The following is a 24852-nucleotide window of genomic DNA, read 5'->3' as shown; positions in this document are numbered from 1 at the left end:
GATACAATGCTACCTGATTGGCAGCCAATCCTGGGGTGTTATTTTTTCCTTAGCTCTGATTGGCTGTGGCCTGAAGAGATAAGGAAGACTGGATGTTAGCTTCTGTTTGACCTGTTAAAATGGGCAACTGTAAATGGTTTTAGAAGGGATCACAAGCCTCTCATGAATACAATATTACATAATTACATTATTTGGTGGTGTTACTAATGCTAGTTAACCTGGTCACTGAGCAAAATAGTGATCAAATTTATGTGGGTGTGAGGTGTTTTCTGAATAAACTGTAATTCTGGCTTGAAAAATGGTCCAATTTGGTTGCAGCGTCTATAAAAAGCTACCAGTATCTCCACTATTTATTATTTTTGATTGAAATAGAACGTGTCAACTTGCCAAGACTGCTTTCAGTATGTTGCTAATAATAATTAGCAAAACAAGAAGCAAATCCCAGTAGTTTTCAGAGTTAAAACTGGAAAATGGTTCCACACAAAGCCCTGATTTCAAAATCCAATATGCATGCCATGCTTGTAAAATATTTTTATTTGAACTTCTCATAGTTTGGGTTTCCTAAATTCATCATTTTAATGAATGTGATAAATGTGTGTTTAAATGCCAAAAAAATTAAATCCCACAAGTTTTCAGATTTAAAACTCTGCAATAAAATCTGAACAACTTCTCAAATTGGAAACTGTAGAACTTAGCTATCCAGCCTGGAGTGATTTCAGCTTTTCAACACTTTTTAAATACTGAAAATGCACTAATTCAAGGCAAGACACTGTTTTTCTCTCTGACCTCTTGAAGCAGGGAGTTCCCCAACCCGAGGGGCCCGGACCACATGGGTGACCTTTAAGGCCTGTCGAAGATTTAGGAACCACATTAGTGGGGCTCTACCAGATGATCTAGAGCAGTCAGCACTGTGAGTCAGAAGATTACAGATACAGGCTGGAGCCAAAGCAAAATGTACACCCAGTGCTAACAGTGTTTGAAGGCCAACAGGGGCATGAATGTTGTGCCATCTTTTCAGAAAGACTGGGAAAAAATGGAAACATGGGTTACTTCACTGTATCGAACAGAGCAGACATAATTCATCCGCCTCTTGAAGACAAACAGAAAACACGGTTCCAGGTTCTGGAATGAAAATAAAAGTCGGGGAAATCCGTTAACTCAGTTTATTAAACTGGAACCACAAAAACAAAGCTCAAGTGTTGTTTTCAGGACAGATAGAAGTCAACAAAACACCACATGTAAAACAAGGTCATCGACAAACAGCAGAGGATTATTAATACCAGCTGAAGTGTCTCCATAATCAAACTAAAGATTATTTTTTCCAGAAATCTGGTTCCTTTTGATTCATGTTTAGGGGTTTGAAAGTTTGTTATTTCTAAAAACTCTTCAAACTGAGTCATTGAATCATTCCTTAAACAGTTTATCACTTATCTAATAGTATCTTGACCTTTCTCTGTACTTTCCCAGTTTCATCATTATGGTTGTCTCTCATATCAGTAGTATTAATATCACATAGTTATATTGACCCAAACTTTCACATTGGTGCATCTACTGTAATTGCTACAATAGATTAAAAACCGTTGTGATTGCTTAATGGTTGTTGGGGCTCATCTTTTTATTACTGTTTAGTTTTATTTTGTTGTGACTTTTTGTTTGTCTAATTCAGGAAGTTTTAGTTTTTAGAGTGCATTTGCTAGTTTTTCTTAGTTATTATTTGTTAGATTTTGTTTAGTTAGTTTAGGGTTCATAATTTCAAAAGGTGAAAGTGTTGTGATTATGCATACATCAGTTTGGTGATTAATACTCAACAGAAGATGCTATTTTTAAAAAATGGGTTCAAATTGTTGAACAACCAACTGATGCTGACGTTTTCTCCCATCTTGTTGTAGCCGCAATTTGCAGACAGGTAGCGTAAACTGCTAACCTGCTTCACATCAGTTCAAATGGCTAATAAATAAATTCATTAACACAAAAACAAAGGATATTATATCTAGAATTTTAGTATGGTTCCACCTAGTTATATATTTTTTTAATTAATCACAGATTTTATTTATTAAGTTTTCGTTATTTGTTAGTTTTAGTTAATCCCGAGTCTCTGCTGTTATTTAATGGGTGAGAAAATAGAAACTTTGGAACAAACCGTTTTAAACCACATTTGAGTGCAGTAAAAACCCAAAGGCTACAAATATTTCAGAAATGAGTACAGGCTGTACTGTAAATCCATCCCTCACGTTAAGTTTGGCGTCCAGAGAAGCTCTGGTCGTTGTTATCAATATATTGTTTTGCAGCAAAGCGGCCTGAGCCTATAAATGGATCGCGGTCCTGCTGGCTCGCTCCTGCGTCTGCAACATCTGGCCTCAATCTGGCTCGTACGCCCCGCCGTCCTGGGGGAGAGCAGCTCACCGCTTAGGTTTCACACCGCTCCACCCGCAGGGCCTGCTGGGGGTAACGCAGAGAAACACAAAGAGCATCATCTCAGAGGCGCTTTGTGTCCTGCTTTCAAATAGCCCCAGCATAAGTAATGCAGCTTGGACAGTTTTTGTCCCCACATTTATATTAATACAAGCTGAAAAGCAGAGTCAGAGTTGCTGAAAAGCGGCCAAGTTGTGATGAGGGAGAGCTGACTCCCTCCTACCTCTGTCGCCTCACACACTCTGCTTCATTCTTCCTTTGTCTGCCGAAACGTTTTTGAATTATCTCTCCGTCACAGGCTGAATTGTTTTCCTGAAATCCTCAGTTTTACTGTCAATGAGCGCATTTCAAATCATTTATCACCGGCCCATGCAGTTTATTATGACTCAACTTTATTGCTTTTATTGTCATCCCATTGTGATTTAATAGAGGTACAAATTTATGTCCAGGCTTGGGTCAGGTCATAGAAGAATGCTTCTATGACCTGACCCAAACAGGCATATGGAGTCTTCTCCAGGTCATAGCACATCTGGACTAAAGACGTCCACGTCTTGTTTTTATTTCCTCACAGTTTTAGCAGTTATTCAGGAAACAGAAAACTTGATTGCATTTCATTTGAAGCAATGCAACCAATCAAGTTTATGCTTTTTAAACAAATGTTGCATATCTTGTTTTTTTTTTGTTTTTGTTTTTTTTTGTGGGGGGGGGGTTACCCTTCTGCTAACCAAGATTAAAAGTATGTTTTATATTTATGCAAGAGGTAGTGAAGTAATCACAAACAGTAGTCAAACTCTTCGTAGCAGACATAAAAGTAATCTTAGTTTAAAGAATTTCATAGGGATGCTAATGCAAGCAGATTAGCTAACAGCTACAAGTGCTAACAGCTAATTGTGTTAAAATTCAGCTGAGCTAAAACCTACCAAAGTTACAGCTAATTGAGCTAATTGAGCTAATAAAGCGAACAACTTCTCACAGCTAATTGACATAAACAGCTGACAATACTAACTACTGTTATACAAGCTATATAAAGCTAACAGCTACATGAGCTATGAGCTACTTTATAGAAATAGCTAACTGAGCTAAAAGCTACTTGAGTTAAAAGCTAATTAGGTCGCTTTTAACTAGCAGTTAGCTTTAATATCTGTTAGTTTAAGACATAGTTAGTATGACATGCTTAGCTTTAGCATAAGTTAGCTCAACCAGCTATAATATCAAGTAGTTCTTAACTCAAGTAGCTTTGAGCGCCATTAGCTGATAACTGGCAATTTTCTGTTAAGTAGCTGTTAGCTTTTATAGCTCTACCTTGTGATGATGTTCATATCACTTAAGTGGCTGTGTTAAAGCAGATGAAACTCAAAATGTCAGTTGTTTGAATAAATATTTTTGCTCAAGCTACTGACTGAAATAATACTGCTACGCTAATTACTTGTTCAGTGACTGTAAAAGTCGCTAATGCTAATAGTTCCTCAATCCAATAGCAGAACTATAGTTAAGAATGACTTTGATCAACTAAAAAAAACTCAAGTTATCTTAAAGTGTTTTATTAAAGTAATGAGCAAAACAATGCAGACCTTCTTACACAGTCCACCCTGTATGTTTATCTGACATTAACTAAATACATAAATTTTGTGATATGCATAATATTTCTGCAAATTATTTATGAGTATCTTTGGACCCATTTGCTTTTCACGTTATAATATACTGGCCACCAAAAAAACATTACGTAAGAGAACATGTCAGAGTTCTGGCAGTTAAATATCACTAAAGACGATCATTTGGCTTAATATCGAGTTTCAACAATACCACAAAAATCTAGTTAAACTGCTAAAGCTATAATTTAACCCTTTTCAACCTTCAATCACAAACATAAGTCAGAGAAACACCCTTTAACCATGAAAACTAAATTTATGCGTGTGAACCTAATTCCAGTGTTTGTTGGTGTAGATTATTAATCTAAACAGGCACATCATTTGTAAAAACAATGACTAAGAGCAGTAAAATTTGCCAAGTTTCCCTCCTTCTCTGTGTCTCTGAGTGTCTGCCAAGGAAAACACCCTCCCAACACACACACACATTTAGGAAAACACACTCTGCTCATTTTGTCCATGCCAGCAGAGCACAGCTCCGAGTGCGGAACAATATTACTGATTTGTGGCTCCAAACACTCCCTCACACGACTCAGGATTCAGGAGGTGGGAGAACCAAAGCCGCCAATCCGCTTGATGGAAAACCCAAAGTTAGACCAATAAACATTCAGGAAGAAGTTAGGGGACTTTTCCAAAGTTTCCTAAATTATTCTGGCTCCGTCGTTGTTTTCTCAAGGATTTTTTCTGGTTTCTGTGTTATAATTTAAGCTGTAGAATCTCTGTTTCTTTCTGCCTGTGTTTTTAAAATTTATGTTGTGATGACGTTTTACAGGGAGTCGTAACTCAAGGAGGGCGGGATATTAAAAACAGTCAGATTTAACTATATTTTTTGTCTTTTTTAGGTCAGGTCAAAAATCTGAAGGCAACCAACCTCATTTCCCTCCAAATAAAAATTTCTATTACAAACCTGAGAACTATCATAATAATAACACAACTCATAAACTTCTACATTCATGTTCATATTGTTAGTTTCACTGCTGTTTATTTAGCACAAAGAACATAAAAAACACACAAAGAAGAAAGAAAACGAGCAATTTCTGGGGGTTGTGTACAGTGGTTATGAACAGTCTGTATCTTAACGTAAACAGTAGATGATTTTAGTTGGAAAAATTAGGTAAACATTTGGAACTAAAAGTTGTTCATGTTACCTGCTAACTTAGCTAAAAACTTAGATATTAGAATATTTGCTCAGGCTAATATCTATCGCAGCTAACTGCTTCACAAGCTAACAAACATTCAGGCTAATTGCTACTTAAGCTAGGTTACGGTGAACTGTCTACTAGGTCAGCATGTCAATTCAACACTTTTTGCTTTTTTATTTCTAACCTACTTGTCTGGACAAATATATATTTTTAGTAATTTCAAAGTGAAAAATACTAAGATGATGCAAAGAATAATAATCTGAGTTTTTCTCATAATTATTGTATGAAAATAAAATGTTTGACAAAATGGAGGAAACCAAAACAAGAGTGAAACTTCTTACTTAAATAAAACCTCAAAGGAGAAAAGCTTGACAGCTGAGTTACTGTACTGTTATTTTTTACTAAGTGTGATTAATTCTTCTGAACTGCTGATAAATTATGAAATAAGCTTTCATTTGATTTGTGACCCGAATCATTTCTGAGAGGCACCAGAGGACAGATTTTGACTCGGTGTTGACAGCTTCAGGTCTCATTTGATTAAATGTATAAATGGAGTTTTAGTGACATGATTAATATATAACAAGATTTATTTTCTTCTCCTTTTATCATTAAATAAACAGTTTGACAGCAGCAGAGGGTGAAAGTATGTTTGGCTTTGTTTGCACACTTTTAAATTGGGAGAAAGAAAGTGACTAACTGTAGCAAGCTCCGAAGATTCCCATGAAAAATCTGGAGAAAGTTATTTCTGCTTTGCATATTTACATGTTTCCTGAAAAAACAGAAGTAAAAGAGCAGCTCAGTTCAGCCCAATCAAACAGCATCTGTCATTCAGCCGCTTCTCTGCCAAAACTCAGAGCAAAAACTGGAGTGTTTAATGTTTTTCAGTAATTTTCCTTGAAAAGCGAATGACTAAAGAATGCTTTATAATAGTTTTGTCAGAAAAATAGTGTAAAAAAAACTGGTAAGTGTTTAAAAAGCGGAGAAAGCCTTAACACAAAGAGACGATGTTGCTCAACATAAAGTGCTGAGAGAATTTGTTGCTCAACACAGATTTCTTCTTGCATATTTTAGCACTTAAATGTTTCAGGAAAAACATTTTGTTCTTGTTTAAGTTGTTGAGTTTTTGTCTTAGAAGTTGAAAACAGGAACATCGCACATTGTGATTAATGTCTTTGATATTTTTTCAAATAAACTTAAATAATTCCTTTTCGGATTCTTAGTTGTCAATCAAATGTGTTTGTTTAGATCTTTTATCCTACTTCATTTTGTCTCAAAAGTTCTCTTTATGGCTGAAACGATTAATCGTGATTATTAAAATAATTGTCAACTAATTTAGTCATCGATTAATTGTTAATTGGAGTTTACAGACTTAGAAAAAGGAATATATGCTGAAAGAATTACACATTCAGAGTAATTAAGCTGAAGTTGTACAATTTATATACATTTTGAATTTAGGATTTTTGCCTGTAAACATGTTTTACTCCACAGTGTCAGTTTTAGCTTCATTTTACTTTTATTCACCAAAGGAATTCTATGGTATTGCATTTTTGACAAGAAAATGTTTATATTATTATTTAACAAAGGAATTGAGTATAAAATTTAATAACTGAATGTAGAAAAACGCTTGAGGATAAATAAGAAATCTGTAGAATGTGCCATTTTAACCGATTAATCGTTAGAATAATCAGTAAGTTTGTCTGGTTTTCTTTAAGTTTCAGGTCTGGGTGTGGATAATAGATTAATCACTTTTAGTTTCTGATTCAGTAAATATAAACAGATTTTAGGCCTGTCACAATAACAAATTTTACTGGATGATAAACAGAAGTTATTGCGATAAATGATAATATTGTTATTGTCAGATCATTTTCAAGTAATATAACAGCAATAATGGCACAATAATGCAAGAAAGATCAATAAATTTTAAATTCTAATGAATATTTAACACTGGAACAGGAAGATATTTTAAATATCCAAAATAAAAATAACAGAAACAACAAACAAAATGAACTATGAAACACAATTATCTTTCAAAAAAAGGTTAATTGACACCAAAGCGCCAGACTGAAAATTTTTATCATCGAGTTTTTGGTAGAAAGAGAGAAAATAGAAAAACGATTAATCATGGAAATCGAAATTACTGAGCTTGCTTTAATTTATAATGCAAAGAAGACTTTTTGAAAACTTTAATCTTTAGTCACTGTTATCTGATTTAATTTAAATGGGAGAAAAAAAGTTTAAAAGAAAACATACTAAATAAAGGTGATGTTTTTGTGTCACCATGCTTCTTGCTTTGTAAGCTGAACATGAGCAACGCGCAGCCGCGTTTCTCCTCCTCCCTCCAATCTCTCTCTGTCCTCCCTCTTTCCTTTCCTCCGCCAGTCAGGAAGAGGTGAACAATATGACCTTTAGTCACAGCGATAACATTCCCCCTGGTGAATTCTCCAGCCCGCGGCTTTCCTTTCACATTCCCTTTGGTTTGTTTTCACTCGCAGCAGCTCTGTTTTTCTTAGAAATGATCTTCTGGGCACCTGTGATTAACGAGCAGTCGGGCCTCTGGGTCCAACACACACATGCGTGAAAAATACACTTCCTGATAAGTTTTCACCTCCTCGCGTGTCACGGTCTGATTTGTGATATTTTTTTAAATTAGTGTGAACAGTGGAAAGCTGCATGAAATTCATTTAAACCCTTTTTGCCATGCCCGCATGTGTTGAAACCGGAAATGAGGGTAAATTAGAGCCAAAATGAGGCCCCTGGGTAAATCACGTGTTGGACGCTCAACCCCTCCCGACCCCCCAAGTATTCAGACGGTCGATTTACAGCAACTACTGAGCGGACTGCGCAGAAACCTTTGTATGGAGCTAAATTGGGGCCATAAAGTTTGTTCAAAAGAAGCAAAATTATGTAGAAACTAAAAAAAAGATTTGAAACAGAAAAATTATTTTTAAACTGAAAAAATAACACTAGTATGATGTAAGCTAAGTATTGTTCATGATAGCAAATATGTTAAAAACACAACCAAATACACAAAAGGCTTTACATGGAACTAAATTGGGACCATAAAGTTTGTTCAAAGGTAAAAAAAAAAAAAACAGAAAATGAAATTGAAAGACTGCAAAAGAAATGCTCAAACTGCAAAAACATAACACTGTTACGATGTAAGCTAAATTATGCTAGCAATAGCAGATATGTTAAAAATACAGAGTAGCTCACAATGTACACAACCTAGTATACAAAAAGCTTATATGGAGCTAAATTAGGGCCATAACATTTGTTCAAAAGTAAAAAAAAATTGAAATTGAAACATTATTTTGAAACAAAAATAAACAACATTTTTTTCAGCAACCTTTTTTGGTAAACTTAAATAACTGCATTTCAAAATCCAAATTTTATTTTTTAGTTTGCTACTCTTGTAAGGTTAGAATCAATAGCTATAATAACATTGGCATGTTGTAAGCTAATTGATGCTAACGATAGCAGGTATGTTAAAAATAGAGTAGCTTAGGAGTGATGAAGAATCTGGTGTTGACATGCTGGTATGGAAGGCCCCAAGTGACAATCTGCTTAGGGCCAATGAATCGTAGAGTTATTTATAAAGATCTTACATTGTTTTTTTATTATTTGTGGTATTGACCTCAGTGGGGGAACTTATACTCACATTTACAATACAATGCTATTCAAATACTGAACAATGAGGTTCAGTCCCTAGGTTTGGGTAAAAAAAACAGAAGAAAAGTCGACATTTGTACTTTTTTAGTTGTTTGAAATAAAGATGTTGCAACATTACAGCGCAGGGTCTTACAATGTTAAATCCTCTGAGATGTTTCGTCAGAGAAACTGACGTTTCCATCACACACACACAGCTCCGTTAAGCATCCAGGGTCTCTGCCCAGAGTGTCTGGAAAACCTCCAGAGAAGGGAAAGGAATCCTGATCAGAAGCAAACATGGAGAAGCAGCATTCAGTGTCTATCCTCCACAAATCTGCAACAAACTTCCAGGAAACTGCAAAACAGCCGAAACAGAGTTCCTTTAAATCAAAGCTAAAATCCCATGTGTAGAGCTGCTACAATAATATGGGGAACATTGACCAACACATTTGATGTGTATTCATGATTTTGAGGATTATGTTTCTGGTTTGCTGATTTGTTGACTGTATGATGTTTTTTATGACTTTGAATTTTTGTGTTTTTATGATGTAAAGCACTTTGAACTGCTTTGTTGCTGAAATGTATTATAAAAATAAAAAAGAGAGAGTAGACCCATTTTCCTGCTGATTTGCTCTTTAAACATTGCGAAAACCATTGAAGAAGATGGAAAGTGTTGATTGATTTGGTAACTGTAACCAGAGTTCATATATTTGCATTATTTTATACCTTGGCAGTAGGTTTGTTATCTATGATGTTGTGTTTTATTGGTAATAAATGGTGTAATTTGAATTTATTCAACTACACTGTGTGGAAATTGTAAGTCAAACTGAGACTACTGCTGCTATGCAAATTAAAAAGAGCTAAGAAAAACAAAATTCAGTGATTGTCTCACTAATTTAAGTCAGTTAAGTTGGACAGTATTGTTTGATTGGTTTTACTAAATACAGTTGAAGTTGCAGGATGTAACTTTTATAAAAATATATAGTTTTTTTTGTATATTTGTTAAAACTGTCACCATGTTGTGACAGATTATGACAGATAATCTGTGAAAATATCAGTCTCCTTCATCTCCTCCCTGAGCTGCTGTTGGAGTCTGAAGAAACACACCAAAACCAACCAATCAGAGCCAGGAGGAGGGTCTTAGCGCTGTCAATCATCCTCAGAATCGTGCTGCTAGATGTGCTAATGGTGGGTAGACAACTCACCGTTACATTAAAACCATTTATTAGCCTTAGCATTCAGGACATGTATCACTTTAATGGGAGGGTGAGCAGCACACAAATAGCCATGATTGACAGCACTAAGACCCTGCAGATTATCTGTCTTAAAGCAAACTGTCATCACACTGTGAGCATACCTGTCGTAGTAATCAATAAATTAATTAATTACATAGATTATAGCAAGCTCAATACATTGTTTTTCTCTTTTCTTTCTTTCTACCAAAAACTAAAGTCTTCAGTCTGGTGTTTTGGTCTCATTTAGCCCCTTTTTTTAAGAGAGACTAAATAATTAATTTTATTTGTTGTTGTTTTGTTTGTTTGTTTTGGATATTTAACATTTCTTCCAGTTCCAGTGTTAGAAGTCCAGATTACAGTAAAATGACTTCCCACTTGTTCTTCTATGGGTTTTCTCTGGGCGCTCCAGTTTCCCCACAAAACAAATATGTCCATTGAACCCAGTGTCCATGTTGGGTTCTGTCCCATCACCTGGACATTTGATTGGGTTTTAGTGTTCAACTAAAATTAATACTTTAAGGTCCTACTGCCTTACAACATTTATAATAATTGTGTTTAAGGTTTTTTTGTTATGAACTTCTGTGTTTGTAGCTTTATTTGGCAGTAATCTGACAGGAATGGGGGAAGAAGTCATTCCTGTCAGATTACTGCCAACTGAAGCCGCGAACAACAAGCCATTTGGGCCCCAAGGCGTTCCCAGGTCAATCTGGGAACGCCGGGTGTTCCCTGGGCCTCCTCCTGGTGGGACAGGCGTCCAGGTGGCATCCTGACCAGATGCCCGAGCCACCCTACCTGGCTCCTCTCGATGTGAAGGAGCAGTGGCTCTACTCTGAGTCCCTCCCGGATGACTCACTTTACCTATCAGGACGGCTTAAAAACCCATTTCAGATGTACACCCCTTTGAACTACCAATCAGTACTTTATATACTGTGTATTTCCATGGCAGACATCATGTTCAGCCTTGTAGGATAAGTACAGGAAGCTACAATTGGAAGCTGACTTCAGCTTCGTTCCAGACGCAACTCAAAAAAGGCCATTTGGAGCATCAAAGGGTTAAAGGCTCAAGCCCCCCCCACCTCCCTCTGCACATACCTGCTTCAGAGATCCAACTTCTGATGGGCACCAATCCAACTTCATGGGATTCAGGTAAACAAACACTGAGCATGCCCTGTGGCACTCCATGGGCGGGTCTGGTTAAGCTTTTTTACACATTCAGACGAAGACCTGCCCTTTCAGCAGCTGGGTTCTGCTCACCTCGCTGCCAACTCTCCGTCACGTGATCTGAAATCGTCTGACAGCTTTCTGTTTCTCTGCAAGCCTCAACTTGAAGGACAAGTTGCAGAAAAGAATTGGAAACCAATGAAAGGACAAAAAGTCACTTTTCAACAAACCCCATGATCTGCACAATGGTTTTATTAGCCTCCAACATTCCTGGATGCTAACTTACAAATGAAAAATACAACTGTGTTTCTGAACTTCCAAAATAAAAGTATAAAGAAAAGAAACATTAGATGAGTGATAAGTTAAGTCTGCGCAAGCAGAATTTTAACTGTTGCTCAATAACATTCAGAGAGCGATCTGGCGCCATCTTCTGTTGACTGAAATCAGAATCTACTTTATTCGGCATGTTTATGATTAAGAAATATCAGCAAACTACGAATAGGAATATTGATGGTAGAAGAAAAAAGGAGGAGTACATTTACGCCAAATAAATCTTTAGAAATTTTCTGATTATGATTAATCTGAGAAATCTTCCAGAAAAAAGTTTTTAAAAAAATCCAAACGTGGAAAATTTTCCTTGTTTCTTAACATTTCTGAGATTCATCTCAAAATTAGATTTTTTAGCACATTTTCAACTTTTCAAAATCAGAAATTTCCAGGTTTAGTTTTTCACAAGGTTTCTGAAATTAATCTCAAAATTTCTGATTTTTTTTAGCTATTTTTCAACTTTTGAATCTAAAAAATTAAAGTTTTTTTATTAGATTTTTTATTTCTGAGATTCATGTCTAAATTTCTGAGTTTTTCTAGCAAGTTTTCAACTTCTCAAAATCAGAAATTTCCATATTTTTTTAATAGAACATTTCTGAAATAAATCTCACTTTCAGATTTTTTTCTTGCAATTTTGCGACTCAGAATTGTTTTTATTTTTTCTGAGGTTTTTGCCAGAAATTCATTCCTATTTTTTTCCTCCTTCAGTTCATTGTTCAAACTGGTCATCTTCCAGCACAAAGGAATTATTTGCGTAAAATCAGCTCTTATTTCTTGCTGTAAAGTTATTTGTAAGTTAGTTTTGTCTTATTTCAAGTGTACTAAGAAATTTGCTCTAGAAACCAGACAAAATACTCGGTTAGACATTTGTTTTTTCGTTTTGCAATGATTGGTTTGACTAAATACAATAAAAGTTGCAATATGTATAAAACGTGCTGTACAAATAAACTTTATTGGCTGATTTGCATTATTGCATTCTGATATATGTAAAATACATTTCTTCTGTATGCAAAAATACCAATCAGAAAAAAGTACTTGGTAAGATTTTGTGTTCTTCCTGCTAACAAACATTTTATTTCTTATATAGATTAAGTTTTAAGTCTGGAATCACTTCTTCCCTCAGAAAAGAAACTCCCAGTTTGCTTATTCCCCGAAGACTGGAGAAGTAACGACCACAATCAGGTCATCGGTTCTGCTGTTGGCCGACAGCCAGAGCCGTGTCTGTCAGGCGCTAGCCGACGTCATTTATTTTATTCGTTTTTAGGACAGCGGTGCAGGAGAAAGGAAACATGATAGCCCACCGGGGATCTGCTCTCTCATGGCGGTACAGCAGCCTACTAATAGATTTCACAGCCATCAACTTGCAGTGCAGCGATCTCGACGTTACGGAGTGAGAGGGACACACACAGTATTGCACAATGCTGAGTATACACAGCTGTGAACTCTGGCATACTTTTACTACAACACACGGACATAACTCACGCTGACTTCTAGTTACATGTGTCAGCAAACCTCTGCGGTCTCTGAGGGAATTGTTATGGAATAGGTCGAAGTTCTTCAAACTGGAAGCAGCTTTATTCAAAATATAGAGCTTTACTTTTACAAAGCGCATCATCTGCAACCTGCAGACCGTTTTAAACAGCTGAATAATAATTAAAAAGGAATAACAGATGAAATGTTCCTTCAGTTTGAATTATTGCATTTTCCTTTGGCAAAAAGTCAAATCATGATGTATTCTTTAAAAAATGTAGGTCAGGCATGTTTCCTTGCTTTTTGAACAAAAGAAAAGGAAAAAATGTCATATTATATTATGTAAACACTATTTCTAATCTCGGCGTTGTTGCCTGGTTAAATTTAAAAAATATGGGTTCAAGTGTAAGATATACTGAAAATAGTTTCCAAAGCAACACAGATGAGAAAACTGACAAACATAAACAAATGTTTCATATAAAATCAGCAGAGTAAAAAAACAAAAAAAAATAAACATAGCCTTATCTTTATCTAGTAAAGAGTTTGAGTTCTTTCAAATGATGAACTTTTAAACGTTGCTAGGCTGAGCTCGAAGCACCTTTTAGCATTAGTAGCTGTTAGCTTGAGTCACCATCAGCTTAATCTATCAGTCATTATCTTGATCAATTGTTTTCCAGCTGTTAGTTTAAAAATCCGACAGTTTGAGTAGATGCTAAGTAGCAGTAAGCCTCAGAAGTCACTAGCCTAAACAACACCAAACAAGTAGCTCTGAGCAGACGTTAGCTGAATAGCTTAAGTAGATATTAGCTTGGATCTCTGTAATCTTAAGCAGCTAAAAATTTAAGTAACAGTTAGCGTCAATACTTTCAAGCGTGAGTAGTTATTAGCTTGGGTAGCTGTTATTTTATCATCTGTTAGTTTGAGTTGCTATTAGCCTAAATTGCTGCTAGCTAAAATGAAAAGATTCCCCAACAAAGTCCAACTTTGGGAGGCTTTCAAGCTTATTTTTCCAACTCGGAAGTTGAAATTTCCAACCACAAATGGATCACAGCATTAGCTTCACTAGATTTCAGTTTGTTTAGCTGTTAGCTTACCTATCTATAACCCTGACCAGCAATCCAATGAGTTAGGTATTAGTTAGAGTAGCTTTTAATTAAAATAATATTTAGTTTGAGTAGTTTTCAGTTTGAGTAGTCATAAGTTACTACCATGAGTTATCATTAGCTTTAGTAGCTGTTGGATCATTTAGCTGCAAGCTAAAATAAATGTTGACCTTTAGTTAATATAGATGACCACTAAAGGGACTTTTACACTGCAAGAAGCGTTAATCTACATTCCCACAAGTGAACAGTTAGAATAAGTAGTAGCTAGGTCATGTAGTAATTAGCATTAGCTTGGTTACTAGTAAGCTAAAATAGCTAATTGGTATTAGCCATTTGCTTGAGTAAGTGTTCACTTGTTTTGTCCATAACAACTTTGTTTCTGAACTTTCATTACTTTACCGTCTGTTACAAGTTTAACAGTAACGATGCGAAAGTTTTAAATAAGACGTTTTGTTTGAAGTGAACTCCGAAATATTGTATGTTTGGTACTTCAATATCTATGGATTTCAGGAGCCAAAAAGTGGCCATATTTACTGCTTTAAATTATATAATTAATGTGTAATAAATTTAATTAATTGCAAAAAGTACTTTGAAAACAGCTGCTTTGTGGCCTGTACAGCACCTTGTTGTGTCCAACTAAAATGTCAATTAATCAAAAACACTAAACCTTTAAATAAAATACATAAATAAATCATGAAAACGCACATGAATGACCTAATTAACAAATATATCAAATAAAATGTGCCAAAGTACAAATTTATAAATTGTACAGACACTAAAGTAAAACACTGATCCATTATGCGTTTTTGTCCAGTGGCTGACTTTCTTTTTTATTAAGTATGTGTGAATTCATCTTCTTTTAATCCAGTGTAAAATTAGCTTACATAAAAAAGTTTTCTTTTTCTTTTTTAGAAATTTCAAGAAATAAATAAGCCATAAATATATTTCCTCCCCTCAAAACATTGACCCATAATAATATTTGCTTTTCATAAATATCTTTTTTGCTCCATTTTCACTAAAATATTCAGATCCAGTGAGTTTTTTTAAAGTGTCTCTGAAGCAGTAAATCATGTCTGTTTACACTGCAAAAACACAAAATCTTACCAAGAATTTTTGGTCTAGTTTCTAGTTAAATACATGAGTACACTTGAAATAAGACAAAACTAAGCTAAAGATAACCTTTTAGCAAGATATCAGAGCTTGTTTAGGTCAATAATAAATATTGTTGAAAAAGTGCCAGCTCCACTGGCAGATTATTTCACTTTATCTGCCAGTGAAACAAAAACTTTTTCAAGGAATTATTGACTCAAACCAGCTCCTATTTCTTGCTAAGAAGTTACTTGCTAGTTACTTTTATTTTATTTAGTGTGGAATAAGAAATTTGCACTAGAAACTAGACCAAAAATACTTGACAATCGTTTTTTTGCAGTGTAAAGATGTTTATGCTGCTGCTTTTGTTTTGTTTTTGGGTTTCCTTTGCACCAATTTTTAAAAATTCAACTAAGCTCCCATATGTGTGGAGTCCTGCTCATAGGTTCTGGTCCAGCCAGCGAATGTAGTTCCTCATGCTTCTCTGTCCAACGCTCGACATCATTGGCAGGTTCGCAAACACCATGCAGCCATGGAAACCGTCCTCGTAGTGGTCACTCGTCACCTCGACGCCAGCGTCCTGCAGCCGCCTGCCGTACATCAGACCGTCGTCCCGCAAAACGTCAAACTCGCACGTCATCACATACGCTTTGGGCGTTTTACCCAGAACCTCCTGCTCCGCCAGCAGCGGCGCCGCCCTCACGTCTATCAGCCCCGGCACCGCGCCCACCACGCCTGGCGATCCCTTCTCCTCAACGACCGGCTTGAAGTTCTTCTTGCGCTCGGCCGGCAGCAGAGCGGTCCAGTTCAGCTTGGAGCGGGTGGCGGCGCTGATGGCCCGCTGGTCCAGAGCGCTGTGGTTGTTCGCCAGCAGGACGGGCTCCAGGGAGGAGTCGGCGCCCAGGTACTGCAGCCAGAAGCGGGCCATGTAGGGCCTGTAGAGGATGGGCACAGCCTGGTTCTGCTGGTACGACGGCGTGTGGAAGTCGAGAGCCTGCAGCACTGGGTAGATCAGAGCCTGGGCTTTGAATTTCACCTGCAGAGAGTCATCCAGGCTGAGCTGCAGGAAAAAATGAAATATACCAGTTCAGAGGAAGATTCCTGACCCAAACTGAACCGGGCCAGTCACAGTAACAAATGTCACCCTGAAGTTATTGTGATTGTTGAGACAATTTCCAGGTAATATGATGGGAATGGTATTATAAAAATAATAATAATAATAATAATAATAATAATAATAATGCAACCACACATTCTCAAAGATAAAAAAAACTTTAACTTCTAACAAACATTTAACACTGGAACATCAAAAAATAAATAAAACAGAAATTACAAAGTGAATTATGGAGTCTCTAATGAAAACTGTCCAACAATAAAAGGTCTAGATGAGACCAAATCACCAAACTGAAGACATTTTATAAAATAAGCAAGTCATACAATTAAACAGACTTCAGTTAGTTTATAGGTTTCATCCAAATTTCCAGTCTTTCTTGAAATGTTTGAAACCATTTTCAAATTATGGCTCCACAGACGTTAAGATCTTTCATAGTTTTTCTTTAGATGTTTGCCGATTCTTCAAACCTTTCCTCACCAATTTCAGGCCCATGTTTTGTTTCGACGCTCTACTTTAGTGCATAAATCATTCAGGTATAAAAAGACTATTAAACACATGGGACATATCGTAGCACTTCCACTTTAGCTTTGCTTGCTAAATTGATAAAGTTTGTTCACTGGCAGGCAGGTGAGTTTTAAATGTTAAAATTTAAACGAGTTTCAGTTATTAATCTTCCAGCCATACCAATACTGATGTTTGACCACGCATGCTAATTAACATAGTTAGCAAACAAGCTTTCTTTTTTTTTTTAAGTTTTCAACTTGACAGAAGAAACTAGAAAGGTTTATTTACCAAATATTTTTGGTTTAGTTTCTAGAGAAAATATCTTAAGTCACATGGGCACTGCGCCGTTACCTAGCAACCCAAGCCCCGTTACCTAGCAACCCAAGCCCCGTTACCTAGCAACCCAAGCCCCGTTACCTAGCAACCTAAGCTGGGTTCCATTTGAAATAAAACAAAACTAACTCACAAGTAACTTTTCAGCAAGATATAGGAGTTTGCTTTAAGTAAATAATTCCTTAATTTTGAGAGATAAATTCACATATCACATGGTAAAAATGTAATTTTATCAGTGAATTTACCTAACAATGGAACAAGAATTTGTTTAATCAATATTAAGGAATCACTGACTTAAAATAAGCTCATATTTCTTGCTGAAACGTTACTTGTAAGTTAGTTTTATCTTATTTCAAGTGTACTAAGAAATTTGCACAAGAAACTAGACAAAAATACTTGGTAAGACATTGTTTATTTGCAGGGTGACGGGGTGTAGGACCTTCAGTTATTTAAATAATGAATTAATAGAGAAATAAATTAAAACCTGGATGTGCCTCTGCGTAATATTTGTTGGTTTTTTACCTCCTGAGCCACAGCAGCAGCCAGGTTTCCTCCAGCGCTGTCTCCAGACACACAGAGCCGCTCCGGGTCGATGTCGTACTGCTGCAAGAGTTCAGCAGACAGGAAGGCCTGCGACGCTACCACGGCGTCGTGGTACTGATCCGGAAACACGGCCTCGGGAGCCAGGCGGTATCTATGACAGGACAAACGCAACATGGCAGCATTTAAAGTCTAAATCATCAGACTTTTCTTGCTCATATTCCAGTTTCTGTGCAGAAATCATTTCCTGGTCTCATGAGTTCAACCGTGTCCAAGACAACTGAACGAACCCTCTGTTTGCTGAAACGGACACAAACTTACCGTGAAGTTGAACATAAAAAACCTCCTGTTTCATGAAAGCCACAGCAGCACTGCCGCTAGCAAGAAGAAAATAAAAGGAGTGAATTTGCTGATTTAACTCCTGACACTCACTCCACAGACATTATGACGGCGTCCAGATCCTCCGCCATTTTCCTACACAGAAGGTCATAGGAGCGCATCTCTGCAAAACACAAGCGGTAAAATTCATAAATAAGGAACATTGTGATGTAAATGGCAGATTTACTGAGTGGTCGCTATAATAATTTGACATTTTCTGGCATGTAAAGGAACAGCTGGTGGACAAAAACAGGAAAATAATGAAACAATCCGGCAATATTTCATGGAAAATAAGAGTATAAACATCTCAACTTTGTTCCAGAGGAACCATGGAAAAACTGTAGCATGTTGTTTCCTACGATGGCTATGACTGATGCAATAAGCAATAAATCAGTTGATCATGTAATAAATTAAAACAAGCTCAATAATTTCCATTTACATAATTTATAATTTTTCTCTTTTCTCTCTTTCTACCAAAACCTGGATGATAAAACTCCTCAGTCAAAACAAAACAACAGATAAATACGTTTTGGTCTGATGTTTTGGTCTCAACTAAATCCTTTTTTTAAGGACTTTTTACTGTATTTATCTGTTGTTTTGTTTATTTATTTTGGATATTTCAAATGTTTTCCACTCTTGTTAAATATTCATTAAACTTTAAAGTTTATTGCTCTATGAGGATGAGTTCTTGTATTATTATCACCATCATATTACTTGAGTATGATCTCAAAACAATGTTATCATTCATGGCAATAATTTCTGGGACCATTTATCATCCAACAGAATTTGTTATCTTTAGTTTATTTTAAAAAACAAAATTAAAAATAAATCTCTTTTTTGCCTCAGAATTAAGAAAATAATGTGAGGAAACATGAATTTACATATTGGTTAGCAAGATAACAAAAGTTTGGCAACTGGAAATGTTTTGTATCCTTTATTATTTTATTGAATCAGATAAATGTTTAGACTACTCTCACATGTTTCGGTCTAAACTTTTAATAAACCATAAAATCTTGAGATGTTTTGTATTTAAGTCTTATATAAACTGCAGGTATTCCTAAATTAGAGCAAAAATATAATAAAAACATCAAATCTAGGATTTGTCAGATTTGATCTAGGATTAAACCCACTTGCGCTGCCGAGCGCCCAGCCTCCTCCGTGGAAATAGAGGACTCCTCTTCTCAGCCGGCTGTCTCCGTTTGGTTGAAACACGCGGGTGGGGACACCTCCCAGGGTGGAGTCGGTCACCTTCACGGTTGGACTGGAGCGAGCCTCGATCACCTCCACCCAGGACACCACCCGGTTCAGCAGGCGAACACGGTGGCACACGCCCAGGGAGTGGGCCGCGTCGCTCTGAAATGCACAACAAGCCGAGTTCACAACAGATCAATGATGTACGATTCAATTATATACACTGAAAGTTGAGTGGAAGGAAAAACAGTGGCACAAATACCCATTTAAAAGTGGATAGCTTCAAACTCCAGACGATAGACTAAACCCCCATGAACCGTGTTTCTGTTGTTTTTTTAAGCGAATTCTTAAGTATGGCATTAGATAAAGTTGATGGAAAAATTTCTCAATTTCATAAAAAAGTTTTTACACTTGCTTTTTTGGCTTTTCCAAAAAAGAGTTAATGCCCAAATGGGGGCATTTTCTGAAGAAGTTCTGACGTAGCAAATTCCACGAGTTGGGCTGTGCCTTGCCAGAGGCACAAAACTTGTAAAAATTTCTACATTTTGAATTATTCTTTTATTTTTACAGCCAAAATCTGACAAAATTATACTTTACATAGCCTGGTTGATTCACTTCAAACCAGAAAATGTAAAAAAAGCCTAATTTGTATTTTCTTTTTTGAGACATTTTAAAATTTGGTTAGAAATATAGTCCCAGATAATCCAAAATAATCACCGTGTTAGAAACAAATCCATATGAGTTTTACTTTTTGCTTTAAATCACTAATTTATAACTTAATTAAAACTAAATAACCTTTTAGTGATATTTTATTTTATAGAAACACAGTGGATGTGAAACCTGCGGGAAACCTTTTCACCCCTCTGTTGAGTAAAAGGGTGAAATCACTGAGTAGGGTGCCAAACCTGTCCTCTGAATACACAGGAAAAACTTGTTGCTCTTTACAAAGACCAAGGCGCAGCATCGTCTGCTGAAAGCCATTAGATTACCGTCTGTGGAGGCAGGTTACCATCGCGGTCGGAGGAGTTTTTCATGTTGTTGCAGCATTCTGTGCTTTCTGTTTGGACCTCATGGAAATTTTCCCCAATGAAAAAATGAACTGACGAACATAGAAATGAATAATTATCTGATGCACTAACAACAATTTGAATTTGAGGTTTTTATTTATCATTTTTATTAGGATGCACCACTCAGTTGACAAACAGTTCCTCTTCGACCAGCAGCTCAAACAGTGTGAAATTTGGCTTTTTTGATTATCATAAAATGCATCTAAAATAAATATTTGCATCTCTGTCAGTCTGTAAAATGCATAATCAGCCAGTCATTTCATCCACTTTCTTTTCAGCTCAGTAAAAAACGGACACAGATTAGAGACAGAAGTGAAAATTAAGACGATCACAATGTTTCTGTTGGAGTCAAGAATCCACAAGCCGACATGTCTTCCTTTTATTTCCACATGGTTCTGTGTTTAAAATACAAAAAGCATTTCTGCAAGATCTAAAAATTTCAGTTCAATCATCTTAATTAAAAATTTAAAATTTTCACAAGAGAAACTACAAATCCCATAATTCTGTAACAACAAAACCAACTGTAACTGTAAAAATAACTGAAATGAAACGTACAGGTGTTTAAGTTTGGTAACCTTGGTTGGAAAAAACCAAGTTGTATTGAAACACGTAGACGGGCCAGAAAAACCAGAGATCTCCATACACTTTAATAAAGAAAATTTGTGCACAAATATGAAACAAAATCCCCCCCCCCACACACACACACACACACATTTTATGTACTATTTTAGCTGAGATTTTTTAATTCAGCTTTGTAGGTTTTTTGTTGCTTTTATTTTGTATTTTCCTATGCGATTCTATTTTAATCTCTTCAAAAAATGACAGGCAGCTGCCTGTGGTGGGTTATTTAACCCACCACAGGCAGGTGGGTTAAATAACCCACCTGCCTGTGGGTTATTTAAACCCACAGGCAGGTGTTAACTTGACCTGCGCGGCTTTAACCTGTAAAACTTGATCCCGGCTGCGGTGGACCGCTACCTGTCCGCCGGTGTTCCACCACATTCAGCGCATCACTCTGCCACTCACCGCCCGCATGAAGCTCCGGAACAGCGCGTCCAGCAGCATCAGCTTCCACGGCTCGCTCACGCCGCTCGGTAGCGGCAGGTACACGTAGTAGGCGGCCGCCGCCAGCAGCACGGCCCCGGCCAAACGGAGCCTCATCGCGCAGAAGAAGAAGGAGGAGGAGGAGGAGTGAACCTGCCCGGGAGAATCATACAGCACTGCCCGCTGTCAGGTCGCCAACGGTTGGGGGGGAGGGAGCGGAGCGGGTGGGAGACTCCGTCAGGGATCGACGAAACCCGGAGGAATGACCCCGATTTTAAAATAAAAGCACAAAATGGCACCCAGAGCGAGATTTTTCACGATGGAGAGAACGTCTCTACATTTTATTTTGAAATTCTCATGTCGGAAGTCATTTACGCCTTGCGTAAGTATTTTGCTCATGGGAGTTGTAGTTCTTCGTCAAAACGGCCGTTAGTTCAGTCTGTGACTAAGCTAACTACAAAAACGAACCACCAAGCTAAATCATAACTCAATCCGATTGGACTGTTTTTTAAGCATTTAAACAGTCCTGCGTTTGTGCTTGATTATTATTATTGTCAATTTTGACAAAAGTTTTATGTGCCCAACAGTCATTTCGGAATTGAAGATCAGAATTTACAGATAACAGAAGAGTAAACACCATATTTTCAAAGTTGTAGTGGTCCTGTTGAAATGATCCAGCGGCACATCTGCCATATTGAGAGTGGCAAATCTGCCTTGTCAACCAATGGCAGGAACATATTTTCACAAAATCAAATTTATTTTGTACAGAATATGTTAATTTACTACATGTGACATAAAAACAAATAATAAAAAACAATATGCACAAAAGTACTTTTATTTTGTCCTTTTTTCCCTCTATATATATATATATATATATATAAATAAATATCTGGATCTGGAAGAAGTGGCTGGGGAGAGGGAAGTGTGGCCCTCCCTTCTGAAGCTGCTTCCCCCGCGACTCGACATCGGATAAGCGGCAGAAAATTGATGGATGAATGGATGGATGGATATTGACTTACTATTGTCACCAAATGACATGTATATATTTCAATAAATTAATTTTAATAAAGTTTGGAGTGTTTACTATTAAAAGCTGCTTTAAGCTGTCTCGTTAAATATCTATTGAGAGATTTCTTGTCTTGTAGAAAAAATGAAATCTATTGGTCTCAATACTGACCCCTGGGGGACACTACAAGCAGTGCCCGACCGTTTTGAACAATCTTTTCTTATCCTCACACATTGTTGCCTGTTGCTTTGATTGAAACTAGAACTCGGTAATTTCGTGTATATACAATATACCCTATTGTATTAACAATTGTGTTATGTGTATTAAGTCTATATATATATATATATATATATATATATATATATATATATATATATATATGTGTGTGTGTGTGTGTGTTTGTGTATTTTAGCCATTAAACTGTGAGATTCTGTCTATTGACCCCATAGAGGGTGATCTTGATCTAAATCTGTGTAGTCTCTAATTTATGTTTCACAATAAATGTATCATGTATGTTAAAGTGACTCTCTAGTGTTCTGGAGAAAAAAACAGGCAAATTTCCTAAACTTTGGTGATAGGTGCTGTTTTCCACCAAAAAAGTCCCTGTATGGTTTCCCCATGCAGGAAACACTTCTCTTGTAAGATAATTGACCACACCAGCCTTCAACTACTGACACCTGTTTCCATTTACCAAAACAGAATTGGAGGGGGAGGTATAAAATTAAGCAACAGCAGTACACAAGTTATTGCGTGCTGTCAACTTAGGTTGACATTATGGCTTTTCTGTTCAGGTATGTCAAACTAGAGTAAGTTAAATGTTTTTTTTCCCTCCTTAAACAGTTTTTATTAAACTTTTTTTTTATTCCTAGGCTGGTGATGGTCTCCTTATTGGCATTGGAGATATGTAAAGTAAAAGGTAAGGTTGACTTGTGTAATTTTCAATAGTGAAACAAAGACTTAACTTGAGTCTGCTTTTCAACAGCTTCATATGTGCCTTCAAAGCCTGAGGTTGGGATTCTAACTTGGGGTCCAAACAAACCACACAAACTCCCAGATGTGCAACGCTATGCCCCATGGTTTCCAAGGGGTTTCCATGGTTTCTTTACCCCTCAGCAGGAACAGGGCAGTAATAAACCTCAGTTGCCTACTGAGCCGAAGTTCCCAATTGGAGGTCCAGTCCCTCTGTTTAAGCCACCACAGTTTCCTAGAGAGCCTCCTTGTCAAGCAGGTTCTTGCAGGTCACCAACATTCCCTGTTGAGCCAAAGTACCCAATAGGTGGTCCAGTCCTTCTGTCCAACCCACCAGCGCTTCCTATTGTGCCAGAGTACCCATTCAGACTTGTAGTCCCCCTGTCCAACCCACCAATGCTACCTGTTGAACCAAAGTACTCAATAGGCCATCCAGGCCAGCTGTTCTACCCATTAATGCTTCCGATGGCCCCAGAGTACCCAGTAGGATTTCCAATTCCTCCCTTAAACCCACCAGTGCTTCCTGTTGAGCCCAAGTACCAAACAGGATTTCCAATTCCTCCCTTAAACCCACCAACGCTTCCTGTTGAGCCCAAGTACCAAACAGGATTTCCAATCCCTCTCTTAAATCCACCAATGCTTCCTGTTGAGCCAAAGTACCCAATAGAAGGTCCAGTCTCTTCAGTCAAGCCACCACAGTTTCCTAGAAAGCCTCCTTGTTCAAGTAGAAGACAATCAGGTTCTTGCTGGCCACCAGCTTACCCCACTGAACCAAAGTACCCAATAGGAGGTCCAGCCCTTCCATCCAACCCACCAGGACTTCGTGTTGTGCCAGACTACCCATTTGGATTTCTAGTCCCCCTGTCCAACCCACCAGCGCTTCCTGTTGAACCCAAGTACCCATTTGGAGGGCCAGTCCCTCTGTTTGACCAACCAGTACTTCCTGTTGAGTCAAAGTATCCAATAGGAGGTCCAGTACCTCAGGTCCAACCACCACAGCTTCCTAGTAAGCCTCCTTGTTCAGTGGGGAGTCCCTTTAGTGTTTGTAGGCTACAAACATTCCCTGTTAAGCCCAGGCATCCTACAGAGGCTCCAGTCAGCCACGGCCTAATGCCTTTTTTCCAAACCTTGGAGTCTGGCAAGGTTCCTAAAGAGCCCCTGCATCGTGGAGAGCCACCCAAGAGTCCAGGATGCTATAGCAAATGGCCATTTCTGCAATCAAAGCCCTGCATCTAGAGCACTTCAGAAGGTTGGTAATTCTATGAAGAGGAACTTCAACTTTTTACAGTCTTAACTTATTGACTTTTTTTTTTGTCCTAGGTCCAGAAGTAATGATGCCAAATTATTCACCTCTGTCAATAAAGGACTCATTACAACACTTATATTTTTTTTGTTTTATTTTGTTCTTTAATAAAGTGGCTCTAATCTTATTGGGGTTATTTTTCTACTTTAATTTCATAAACGAAAACCTGC

General features: G+C 37.2%; 2 protein-coding genes and 1 long non-coding RNA gene across 3 annotated transcripts; 2 read left to right on the top strand and 1 right to left on the bottom strand.

Annotated features, from left to right (window-relative positions):
* Positions 1-15596: 15596 nt before the first annotated feature.
* On the bottom strand, positions 15597-21716 carry LOC103146942 (neutral cholesterol ester hydrolase 1-like). Its single transcript, XM_007565051.2, has 5 exons — positions 21387-21716; positions 19233-19455; positions 18157-18226; positions 17707-17878; positions 15597-16293 (listed from the first exon to the last, which is right to left on the bottom strand). The coding sequence occupies exons 1-5, from the start codon at positions 21519-21521 to the stop codon at positions 15673-15675; spliced, it is 1221 nt and encodes a 406-aa protein (XP_007565113.1). The 5' UTR covers positions 21522-21716; the 3' UTR covers positions 15597-15672.
* On the top strand, positions 17785-18142 carry LOC107837751 (uncharacterized). The gene is made up of 2 exons (XR_001663796.1): positions 17785-17874; positions 17951-18142. It is a non-coding gene; the product is annotated as an uncharacterized LOC107837751 (long non-coding RNA).
* A 1379-nt stretch (positions 21717-23095) lies between the features above and the next one.
* On the top strand, positions 23096-24807 carry LOC103146941 (adhesive plaque matrix protein-like). Its single transcript, XM_007565050.2, has 4 exons — positions 23096-23201; positions 23280-23326; positions 23393-24628; positions 24700-24807. The coding sequence occupies exons 1-3, from the start codon at positions 23185-23187 to the stop codon at positions 24613-24615; spliced, it is 1287 nt and encodes a 428-aa protein (XP_007565112.1). The 5' UTR covers positions 23096-23184; the 3' UTR covers positions 24616-24628; positions 24700-24807.
* The last annotated feature ends 45 nt before the right edge of the window (positions 24808-24852 follow it).

This window comes from Poecilia formosa, unplaced genomic scaffold (assembly GCF_000485575.1).
Source record: "Poecilia formosa unplaced genomic scaffold, Poecilia_formosa-5.1.2 Scaffold171, whole genome shotgun sequence".
Taxonomy (NCBI): domain Eukaryota; kingdom Metazoa; phylum Chordata; class Actinopteri; order Cyprinodontiformes; family Poeciliidae; genus Poecilia; species Poecilia formosa.
This window is presented reverse-complemented; position numbering and strand designations above follow the sequence as displayed.

Coding starts and splice junctions, on each gene's coding strand:
- LOC103146942 (XM_007565051.2), bottom strand. CDS start 21,521: ATGAGGCTCCGTTTGGCCGGGGCCGTGCTGCTGGCGGCGGCCGCCTAC. Junction 18,227..19,232: donor CTGGGCGCTCGGCAGCGCAA/GTGGGTTTAATC, acceptor TGTGTTTTGCAG/AGATGCGCTCCTATGACCTT. Junction 16,294..17,706: donor CTGCTGCTGTGGCTCAGGAG/GTAAAAAACCAA, acceptor TTTTTCCTGCAG/CTCAGCCTGGATGACTCTCT.
- LOC103146941 (XM_007565050.2), top strand. Junction 23,327..23,392: donor GGAGATATGTAAAGTAAAAG/GTAAGGTTGACT, acceptor GCTTTTCAACAG/CTTCATATGTGCCTTCAAAG.